The sequence below is a fragment of the Nomascus leucogenys genome, chromosome 9 (genome assembly GCF_006542625.1).
Source record: "Nomascus leucogenys isolate Asia chromosome 9, Asia_NLE_v1, whole genome shotgun sequence".
In the NCBI taxonomy this organism is placed as follows: Eukaryota; Metazoa; Chordata; class Mammalia; order Primates; family Hylobatidae; genus Nomascus; species Nomascus leucogenys.
The window spans coordinates 93,408,512-93,420,831 of NC_044389.1; the positions used below are offsets into that span (position 1 = coordinate 93,408,512).

The window sequence follows — 12,320 nt, forward strand, 5'->3', positions numbered from 1 at the left end:
ATAAGGCCTAACTATGCAGAAGATGTCATTCTGTTTCCCAGTTATTAACACATTTAATCTTCATAACAGTCCTATAAGTTAGATACTTTTATTATCCCCATTTTATGGATGAGAAAATGGACCCACAGAGAAGTAAAATAATTTGCTGAATGTCTCATAGCTAGTAAGATGGCAGAGCTGAGATATTAATTCGGACAGTCTGGCTCCAAATCTGTCCTCTTAATCGCCATATTTCACTGTGCTATACTGTGATGATTGATTTCAGCCTACTTTCTTTTACCTCTCATAAATAACTAATCTGTGCCCTTCTTTTCTTGCATGTGCCACATTTCCTACTCCCCTCAAGGAGCCATTGCCTTCCTGACCTTTTCTTCTTCCCTACTATTAAAACCTACTCTGTGGAAAGAAGCTAATAAGCTCATTCATTCATTCACACCAAGGTATAAATGACTCATATGGCTTAATATAAAATAATACTTATTCAGGGTTGACTTTTTTTAAGGGGGGTGGGGAATGTTAAGGGCTATAAAACCTTAACCCAAAACCCTGTTGAAACTTAAACTATATATGGGCATGAGAGGATGAGTAAGTTGGGTGCATAGCCATCTGTGCTCTTCCAATAGTACCATTGTTTACCTGGCCTAGGGCTTGTGTGAATCCTCATAGGAACGTAAAAGTGGGGATGAAAAGAATTAAGAGATCTTTTACTATATTACTAATATATCTCTATTGTATTGATTCAATGATTTTAGGAATACCTAATTCTTATTAGGTGGAGGAGTTCTGATAGAACCCCAAGAGACACAGACCCCCAGGAAAAAGGTTTAATTTGGACACAGTCATAGATGAAAAGAGTTTCTAGGGTTTAAGTATTTATGTATTTACATCTGAGTCAAAGTAGTGTCAAAGATTTTGTTCCTTTATTTCTTGCAGAAATAAAGCTCTCTCAGATAGGTCTATGATTTATCTGCTCTAGGAATCTTATGGTCTGGGAATGTTACCCTAGAGTTATTCTTAATACCCTTCTTTTTCTTATTTCACTTCAGTTAGTCATCAGGCCCCTTCATTTCTTGCTTTATTAGGTTTCTCGCATATTTCAGTCCAGTTCAATTCAGTAAATACTTATTGAGTATCTGCTTTATGGCAGATACTGTGCTCTGGGCATGTAAGTATCCCTATCTTAATTTCTCATCTGGAAGAGAATATAACATGGTACAAGCAGTTATAGACATGTTTAAATATAGAAGTAGTATACAAGGGAGAATTACACTGCCAGAGAAGGTCAGAAAAACTTGCAAAAGAGATGGGGCTTGAATGGGTTTTCAAGGATTAGTAAGAGTTCATCAGAATAATGCCAGGGAAGTACAATATTGTAGCCAGAGGTCCAAGCAATTGCACAGACATGGAAGCACAGTGTGGGCTGGCAGCTGTTAATACAAGTGGTATTCCTATAGACTATCTGAGGTTTGAGCCAAGGAGTGTGGTAAAAGATCTGTTTTGCTTATTTTCATTGTCAGGGTCTCATATGCCTAGAGCATCAACTTGTTTATTTTTATGTATGTCATTATTTAAGACCTAGGTTTTTTTTTTTTTGGTACACCACTAAAGCCTTACCTGTGTGCCACTCATTAAGACTTCAGTCACTGTATCTTGACACCTAAGTATATGTATGCAGTATGTGTCCTCAGTCCTCAATCCTCAAGACTTCATGGTAATGGTTTTTATACTCGTCTCTAAGGATGGTAGAAGGAGGAGTGGCAACTTTCACTTTTATATACATGCTCATATAAGTTTTCTAATCAGATTTGAAAATAATTTTGAATATCTATTGTAGTTAAAGGGCTAATATGAAAATAGCAGTAATACTTTGTTAGTCACAGTAATATAATTTACTGTGCCAAGTCAGTTCAGCAAATGAGTTTTTCTGCTCTCTGTACATGCAACAGTATATTATGAAAATTGCATACAATGGAAGAAAACAGGAAGAGGATACCTCCTTTCCATATCTGAGAGAAAAAATAGTTTAATGTTATACTCATAAAATTTCTCGTTGTAACTGGCTCTCCAGGAGAGAAAAATCATAGAGAAATGTTTAATTTCTGCTCATCATAAAATTTGAAAACAAAAAGAAAGCCTACTTATAAAATGAATATAATGCTTTAAAATTAAGTTATATGGAAAATATTATTGAAGCACACTGATTTTTATGTTAATTTATGTATAACTTTTTTTTTTAAGGATGCTGGGCAGTTTTATGCCAAATATAAAGAAACAAGATTGAAGGAAAAGGAAGATGCACTGACTAGAACTGAACTTGAAACACTTCAAAGTGAGTTTTAAATATTAGTGTTTTAACAATGTCATATAAAATTAATATTTAAATGTGAATTATCTTTTAAATTCAGCAGTAATTAAATTTTCTGGTTTTCTTTTTTTTTCCCCACTGCCTAGTGGTGTCACTTGTACTTAATATATTTGACATGGAACATACTACATTATAGCATTACTTTACCACCCAAAGTTTGATATCAGAAGGAAGGATAAAATCAGCTTGAGTCATGTAACTCCTCAAATCTAGGGGCATCTAAAGTCTGCAAAGCCCTAAAATACTTCAGTACTGTAATTACAGTTGATATTTAGTGCTAGTTTAACCAGTTAATCACCCAACTTGCTGTGTAACAGCTGTAGTTAGGAAACCTGAAAATACCAATGATTTTTGTTTTGAAAGTCTTTGTTTCATTTGCAATATTGTTATATAGTATGAACAACTTTGTATAAATTATCAGTATGTTGAAAAGAAATCTTCCATTGAACACAAAGACAGTTCTTGCTGATTTTAGGAAAAGTTGAACATATTATTTAAAAAGGTGTTTTCTCAGCCCCAGTCCTTTTGTCTATTTTTGCCTTATCTACATCTTGGCTCCCACACATGTATACTGTGTCTCTTTGCGTTTCTTTATTTTTATTCCAAGCACTTAATACTACTTTAATTTATATATTAGTTTTGTTTACCATCTGATTTCCAACCCCCCACCCCCAGTAGAATGCAAGCTCCATGAGGGTAAGGACTTTATCTGTTTTGTTCACTGTTATGTCCCAGGTTCTAGGGATTTGGGTATGGTCATTTTAGGGGGTCATTTTTCAGTCTATCACAATCCTTCAGGTGTCTGGACAGCTTTAGAACAGAGACTATTCATCTTTGTGTCTGCAGCATCAAACAGGGTCCTGGCACATAATAAATGTTCAGTAAATGGATGGATGTATGAATTCATGTAATGCCATGAATATTAATGAGCATCCGCTGAGCACCTAGCCATGTAAAACACCATCTCAAGAAGCACATAATTTAATTCAAAAAGTTTCAATACTTACAAAATAATATTCAGATCAACTATATAATTGTTTAAAGTCTGTTAAGAAGGAGTAAGAATGATAGAGGATTATTACATGCCAAGGTTGACATATATGTTAAGAAGTAGGAGTGTGCAAATGAAACTCTTGTCATTTTTATATAATTGTTATTTTAGGAAAAATTGGTACATAACAATTTCTAAGCCTTTTCCGACTAATCACAAGGAGAAGAAAAATTACATTTGTAAGAAAAGAGAAGAATATCGGCCAGGCATAGTGGCTTACGCCTGTAATCCCAGCTCTGTTGGAGGCCGAGGCTGGTGGATCACCTAAGGTCAGGAGACCAGCCTGGCCAACATAAAAACTCCGTCTCTACTAAAAATACAAAAATCAGCCAGGCATGGTGGCGGACACCTGTAATCCCATCTACTCGGGAGGCTGAGGCAGGAGAATCACTTGAACCCAGGAGGTGGAGGTTGCAGTGAGCCAAGATCATGCCATTGCACTCCAGCCTGGGTGACAAGAGTAAAACTCTGTCTCAAAAAAAAGAAAAAAGAAAAATATAAAATTAATCCAAAATTTACCTGTAGAGGCAACGTGAATACACTACATTTCATTGCTCTCATGGACACAGCTTATCATTTCTATGTAATTTTTTGTTAAAAAAAAAAACAATTGTTATAATTTTGGTAGATGTATTAGAATTATTTAATAGTAACAAGACTAAGTATATACACTACCCCTTTTGAAATTAGGTTTAACATGAAGTGTTTATCACTATACAAAAGCTCCTTTTGGAGTTAACTATTTTTCCAAAATTGTTCAATGACTTTTGTTCTGCTTAAGAGTTTGATATAATTCTCAAACAGATTTAATAGTCTCCTCTTGGCCGGGCACAGTGGCTCACACCTGTAATCCCAGCATTTTGGGAGGCCAAGACAGGCGGATCACCAGAGGTCAGGAGTTCGAGACCCACCTGGACAACATGGTGAAACCCCATCTCTACTAAAAATACAAAAATTAGCTGGGCGTGGTGGTGGGCGCCTATAATCCCCACTACTCGGGAGGCTGAGGCAGGAGAATCACCTGAACCCGGGAGGCAGACATTGCAGTGAGTTGAGATCATGCCACTGAACTCCAGCCTGGGTGACAGAGCAAGACTCCGTCTGAAAAAAAAGTCTCTTTTAATTTTGTCATTGTCTGATTATGTAAAAATCACAAACTAAAAAATATATAAATATCTGTAAGTGAAAATGTGTAACAGTCTTGTAAAACGTTTGAAAATTCATCACTAGCTTATCAGTTATTGAAACTCAGAATGGAATAAGTAAATACCAGAAAGCATATTAAAAACAATCCTCATACTATGCTCTGAATAATAAGATTGTTATCTCGCGTGCTTCTTTTATCAGTGGTGTATTTAGAAAAGGCAATGGTATCAACATTAAGAATGTTAAAGAACAGTCACATTTACTGTTAAGAATGTCAGACTGTCATGTATTTTTTAATGTAGTCTCTAATGGTTAGATGCAAAGAATATTTTATTAATTAATTTTGTTAACTTCATTATAGTATTCTGCATTGTATACTTTAGAATTAATACATAAAGGCCCCAAATCCCCCAGTGTGCATTTCATTTGCCCCATCCTTCTTAATTTTAAAGACCATCATCAGAATATCAAGTTCATGATAACATTTCCATCTACTTAATTGAGTAAATTCATCTCATGTAGATTAGCAATAGCTGTTTTATGCTGCCTGTTTTTCATGACCTAATTGCTAATCTGCCCTCATCTGCTTTACTGCTTAGATTGTACAGTATTCTCTGAGGGCTGCACTAGAACTACTTTGAGTAGGGTGTGATAGTCTTATTAAAATGGCATTTTAGATATGGGGGGGCAGTGAAAAGGGTGATTTCTTAAAAATAAATATCCTTCTGAGAAGTCTTCCTGTAAAAAAATTATTGATATATGTTTGGGAAATTTGGGCACTTTTTATTATAAACTTCTAATCAATTTTGTGGTTTAGGTTTAAATAAGTTGAGTACTTATAAATATTAGACTTTTGAGGGTTAATGATTTTTTACACACTCTCTAATTATATATTTTATTCTAAATTAATAAAAGAGAATTCTATGTACTAAAACAGCCCATATCATGCATGAGAAAAAGACATGTTTGACTTACTTTATAAAGAAATTGTAAAGGTCACAATTTGAATAGACAAGGAAAGGAAAGGATAGAAGTAAACTTGATTATTTCCTTGACCCCTTTCTTTCTACCTTGTATGATTTTAAAACAAAACCAAAATTAAATAATCAAAACTCTTCTGCCAAGTACTTCGTTTAAATATGGAGAAATAGTTCCCAACATTAGTTATGTTTTTCTTCTTGTTTTGTGGTCCTTGTTGCATGCCCCAGAAAGGGACTGAAGTAGGGGTGCCTCAGGGACACCCTGTAAGATGAAACACTTAGTGAGAAAGTGGGGAACAGAGTGTGACTTTTCAGTGTGGCAGGATGAGAAAATTTAGTCACCTTCCTTAAGACTAAAGGAAGAGTGATTTTCTAGAAAACTCAGGTTCATGAAGAAAGTAGTTGATTTAGGGGTTGGTAGGGAAGAACTAAAAATAGATTGAGAAAGAGCAGCCACACTTTAGGTTAGAACACTTTGCCTGTGGTAACATAGGGTGCTCATGGATGGGAGCATACTCTCTGAGATAACTTATGCAAAGGCATATAACCGATCACTAGCTCCAGCATATCTGAAAACATGACCTAACAGAATCTCTGTACCTTATGCCATTTTATATTATAAAACCTAAAATCTAATAGGAGCCCTCATTCCAAAACAGTTTATATGTAGGCAGATAATATCTAAAGAATATAGTATTTTATCCTAGGTACTTTCACCTAGGATACAGTATAATATCCTAGGATATTTGAACACCAATGGAAGTGTGAAATTTTAAAATCATACAACTCAAATATAAATTTACAATTCCCTTAATATTTCAAATCATAATGCTGTGTATGTACAAACAAAATGCAATCTTAATTTCCCCATGGCAATGATTCAGAAAATTTTTATCCAATTGAATATATGTTTATGGCTATAGATTAATTAGTCAAACTTCTTTATCTTTTTTTTTTTTTTGCTTTTTTTTTTTTTGAGATGGAGTCTCGCTCTGCCACCCAGGCTGAAGTGCAGTGGCGCAATCTTGGCTCACTGCAACCTCCGCCTCCCAGGTTCAAGTGATTCTTCTGTCTCAGCCTCCCGAGTAGCTAGGATTACGGGTGTGCGCCACCATGACTGGCTAATTTTTGTATTTTTAGTAGAAATGGGGTTTCACCATGTTGTCCAGGCTGGTCTCGAACTCCTGACCTCAGGTGATCCACCCGTCTCGGCCTCTCAAAGTGCTGGGATTACAGGTGTGAGCCACCGCGCCCGGCCTATTGAAGAAAATTTCTGAAAGTAAATTTGGTGTAGCCTAAGTGTACTGTGTTTACAAAGTCTACCATATTACACAGTAATGTCCGAGGCCTTCACATTCACTCACCAATCACTCACTCACACCCACAGCAACTTCCAGTCCTGGAAAGTTTCCAGCTCTGATCTCTTTCTGAGACGGAGCTCCTAGGCAGAGGGGTGGCCGCCATCATTGCGGTTCAGTAGACAGCTTTGAGTTCCAGCCTGCCAGCTTTGGAGAATCCAAATAGTCTGGACTAGGCAGGGTTCCCCCGCAATGCAGGATACCTGTTTTACCAAAAGGCAGCCAGACTGCTTGTTCAAGTAGGTCCCTGATCCCATTCCCGTCCTGAACAGATCAGAGCTCTGTTCGTAGAACTCTGGCTGGAGTGGCTGAAGCCCCCACAGGGAGGTCCAGCCCAGTGAGGACGGATGAATTGGGGTCCCGCTTAAAGAAGCAGTCTTGCAAGTCTTGGCAAGGCAGCTGTGCTGCGTTGTGGGGGATCCTTCCTCATTTGGACCGTTTGTATACTCCAAAGCCAGCAGGTTGGAATGACCAAGTCTGCTGAATTGCAGAGATGGCACCTGCCCCTTGCCCCAGGTCTTGTCTCAGGTAGACTCCAGCCTGTTGCTGTTGGCCAGCTGGAATTCCGAGCCTCAGTGGGTCTTAACTCGTGAGGTGCCATAGAAGTGGGGCCCGCAGAACGATGCTGCTTGTCTCCCTGGATTCAGCCCCTTTCCTAGGGATATGTACAGATGGATCGCCTGCCTTGCCACGGATCCCAGGGCTGGGGTATGTAAAACTCTCAGCCTCTGTGTGTGCCTCAGTGGCTGCTCTGCCAAGACTCCACATAGCTCTGTGTATTGTACCCAAGGACCTGGTGGCATGGGCTCTTGAGGGGATCTCTTGATTCATGGATTGCAAAGATATGTGAGAGAAGTGTGGTTTCCCAGGCGTGGTTGCACAGTCAGTCACTGCTTCCTTTGGCTGGGGTTGGGGGTTCCTTTAGCTTCGGGCCACTCCCTGGAGGGCCATCACCCCACCCTGCTTTTCTTGGTTTTCCATGGGTAAAGTAGTTTGCCTAGTCAGTCCCAATGTGAGAACCTGGATATTTCAGTTGAAGGTGCTGAATTCACTCACCCCTTTTGTTCCTCTCTCTGAGTGTTGTAGATTGCAGCTGCTTCTAATCAGCCATCTTCTTTTTTTTTTTTTTTTTTTTTTTTTAGTAAGTAGAAGGAATACTCTCTAAAGTAATGTTAGGAAGTATAGTATAATCTGGCCTGGCTAACATGGCAAAACCTCGTCATGTACTAAATATACATGTACTAAAAAATACAAAAAATATCTGGCCGTGGTGGCATATGTCTATAATCCTTGCTACTTGGGAGGCTGAGGCACAAGAATTACTTGAACCCGGGAGGTGGATGTTGCAGTGAGTGAAGATTGCGCCATTGTACTCCAGCCTGGGCAACAAGAGCAAGACTCTGACTGGGAAAAAGAAAAGTATAGTATAGTAAATACATAACCTAATAACATGCTTATTTATTATAATCAAGTGTTATGTACTGTGCACAATTGAATGTGCTATATTTTTATATAACTGGCAGTGCAGTGGGTTTATACCAGCATCACTACAACACATGAGTAATGCATTGCGCCATGACTTTACAGTGGCTCCATTATAATCTTACGGGGCCACCATCATATATGTGGACCATTGTTGACTAAAATATCATAATGTGGTACATGATTATATATCAGTTTGGAGAGGATTGATGTATTTACCATTGAGTATTCCAAATCTATGAATATAGTATGTTTCTTCATTAATTATCTGTATCTTCATTGATTTATTTCTTCAGTCTTTTGTAGTTGTTAGCAAATAAAATCCTGTGTGTGTTTTGGTAGGTTTATGCCTGCTTCTCTTTATTTTGAGTGGTTATAAATGGTGTTGGATTTTAATTTCAGTTTCCACATGTTCACTGTGTGTAAGAAATTCAATTGATTTTTGAATGCAGATATTTATTTTGCTAACTTGCTGAATTTATGTATTAGTGCTAAGATTTTTTTAATGTAGATTCCTTGGATTTTCTCTGTAGACAGCTATGTCATCTGACCATGGGGACAGATTTACTTCTTCCTTTACAATCTATGCATTTTATTTCGTTTTCCTGCCTTATAGTGCTAGCTAGAATTTTGGTACTATGTACAACAAAGCGTGGTGGGAGTGGGCATCCTTGCCTTGTTCCAAACCTTAGGGGGAAAGCATTTAGTATTACACTGTTAAGTATGATGTAAGCTGTAGGTGTTTTGTAGATGCTTTACATCAGTGGTCCCCGACCTTTTTGTAACCAGGGAACGATTTTGTGGAAGACAGTTTTTCCATGCACCTGGTGGCAGTGGGCGATGGTTTTGTGATGAAACTGTAGTTAGATTCTTATTAGGATTGTGCAACTTAGATCTTTGAGAATCTAATGCCACTGCTGATCTGACAGGAAGCAGAGCGCAGGCAGTAATGCTTGCCCTCCCACCACTCACCTCCTGCTACGCGGTCTGGTTCCTAAGAGGCCATGGACTGCTATCAGTCCATGGCCCAGGGGTTGAGGACCCCTGCTGTACATGAAGTTAATGAAGTTCCCCTCTATTCCTAGTTTTCTGAGCATTTTTTAAAATCATGACGGGGTGTTGAATTTTGTGAAATGTTTTTTTCCCGTATCAATAATAGTGATTATGTGATATTTCTTTTTTGGTGTATTAATACGATAGATTACATTAATGGATTTTGAATATTGAACCAGCTATGCGTACTTGGAATAAACACCACGTGGACATGGTGTATAATTCTTATTGCTGAATTCTATTTGGTACTATTTTGTTAAAGAGTTTTACATCTATATTCATGAGAGATAATGGTCTGTAATTGTCATTGTCCATTTGTGCTGCTATAACAGAATACCTGGGAAATAACCTGAGACTGGCTAATTTATAATGAACAGAAATTTAATTCTTACTCTTCTTGATGCTGGGGAATCCAAGATCAGGGCCTCAGTAGGTTTGGTGTCTGGCAAAGGTTTCTGTCTGCTTCCAAGATGGCACGTTGTTGCTATATCCTCCGGAGGGCACAAACACATGTCCTCACAAGGAACAGAAGGGGAAGAGGGGCTGAATACTGTGTGAAGTCTCTTTTGTAAGAGTCTTAATTTTTTTCAAGAGGGAAGAGCCCTCATGACCTCATCACCTCCCAGTGGCCTTTTCCTCTTAATACTATTGCATTGGAGGTTGCTTCCACATAAATTTTAGAAGGACTCAAACATTCAAACCATAGCATTTCACTTCTGACCCCCCCCTCCAAAATTTATATCCTTCTCACATACAAAACATATTAATTACATACCAATAGCTCCCAAAGCCTTATCTCATTCTAGCATCAACTTTAAAGTTTAAGGTCTATAGTCTTATCTAAATATAATCTAAGTCAGATATGGGTGAGACTCAAAGTGTACAATTCATTCTGAGGCCAATTCCCCTCTACCTGTGAACCTGTGAAATCAAACAATTTATATGCTTCCAGATTATAATGATGGGACAGGCATAAAATTGATATTCTCATGCAAAGAGGGAGAAATAGGAAAGAATAAAGGGGTAACAGTCCCCAAGTGAGCTGAAAACCCAATATGGCAAACACCATTAATTTTTGAGGCCTGAGAATAATCAACTTTGACTTCATGTTTCATCTTCCAGACACACGAGAGTAGAGGTTGGGTCCCCAAGGCTCTGGGCAACCCCAGCACTATAATTTTGCTGGTCACAGCCCACAGAGCAGCTATCACAGGCTGGAGTCTCATGCCTGCAAGCTCTCCCAGGCTAGAGTTGCATGCTGGTGGCTCTGCAGTTCTGAGGTCTTAGTGGTGGCCCCACTTCTATTGCTCCACTGGGCATCTCCCTAGCTGGGGCTGTCTCTGGCAGCCCCACCTTTGTGGCATTTCTTTGCCTGGGCCCCAAGGCTCTATGAGGCATCCATTGAAATCTAGGTAGACATGTCTCCACAACTCACACACTCTGTGCACCTGCAGAGTTAGCACCACATGGATGCTGCCAAGGTTTACTGCTTGTGCCCCCTGAAGTGGTGGCCTGAAGTGGTGGCCTGCATGAGCTGTACCTGAGGTGGCTGAGGAACATTGTGTCTGAATGTGTGGGAAAGAAACAAGACATCCTGAGCAACAAGCCCCATGGTTTCACAAGTGTTTTGGGCCCCTTTTTTGAAACTGTTCTGCCCTCAAGGACCTGGTGCTCTGAACCTGCTATGAGAAGGGCAGCACAGATAATCTCCAAAATGCCTTTGCAGTCATTCTTCCATTGTCTTGATGAATAGCATCTGTCTTCCTTCTATTCATATTAAATCTCCTTATCAAATGTTTGCTTGGCCACACCCTTGGCATTCTCCCTCAAGCATACTTTAAAACCTGACCAGGCTGAGAATTTTTTAAATCTTTAACTTCTGCTTTCCTTTTAATTATAAATTTTATATTTAATTTGTTTCTCTCTTCTTGCATTTTACTATAAGTAGTCAAGAGAAGCCATGAAGCATCCTGAACAATTTACTTAGAGATGTCATCCACAAAATACCCTAGCCCATTGCTCTGAAGTTCTGCCTTCCACAAAGTAATAGGACACAACACACAATTCAGCCAAGTTCATTGCTACTTTGCATCAAGGGTGGCCCTTCTTCCAGTTTCCAATAAACTGCTCCTGGTTTCCAACTAACGCCTTATCAGAATGGCCTTTACTGTCCATATTTCTACCAGCATTCTGATCGCAACTACTTAGATCATCTCTAAGATGACTGAGGGTTTCTCTACGGCTGTCCTCTTCAGAGCGCTCACTGGAAGCATGCTTAATGCTTTAGCATGCACTTCAAAGCTGTTCTGGCTTCTACCCATTACCCAATTTCAAAGCCACTTCTACATTTTGAGGTATTTGTTATAGTAGCACCATCGGTTCTCAGTGCTACTTTCTATTTTAGTTTTTTTTGTACTGCTACACAAAATAACTGAGACTGGGTAATTTATGATCAACAGAAATTTATTTCTCACAGTTCTGGAGTCTGAGAAGTCCAAGATCAAGGTACCAGCAAGTTTAGTATCTGATGAGGCCCTGGTCTCTGTTTCCAAGATGGCACCTTGTTGCTGCATCCTCTAGGGGTGATGAATGCTGTGTCCTCACATGGCAGAAAAGATAGAAGAAGAAAGGGGACAGAATGCTGTGTGAAGCCTCTTCTATAAGGGCTTTAATCCTATTTATGAGGGAGGAGCCCTCATGACATAATCACTTTCCAAAGGCTCCACCTCTATGGAGACTGTTTCTATATGAATTTTGGAGGGGACACAAACGTTCAAACCATAGCATTAGCTTTCTCGTCTTGCATTGTCTTTGTATTACCTTGGTATTGGTAATACCAGCTTCATATAATGAAATAGGAAGTTTTCTCTCCTCTTCTATTTTCT

General features: G+C 38.8%; 1 protein-coding gene across 2 annotated transcripts in view; it reads left to right on the top strand.

Moving 5' to 3' along the window:
- The window catches only part of DNAJC1 (DnaJ heat shock protein family (Hsp40) member C1), a 222,012-nt gene that overhangs the window by 103,453 nt on the left and 106,239 nt on the right, over positions 1 to 12,320 (top strand). For both annotated transcript variants that reach the window (XM_030819216.1, XM_030819215.1), the window contains exon 7: positions 2,239 to 2,329. In XM_030819216.1, the coding sequence (XP_030675076.1) occupies positions 2,239 to 2,329 (91 nt within the window). The remainder of the gene's footprint in view (positions 1 to 2,238; positions 2,330 to 12,320) is intronic.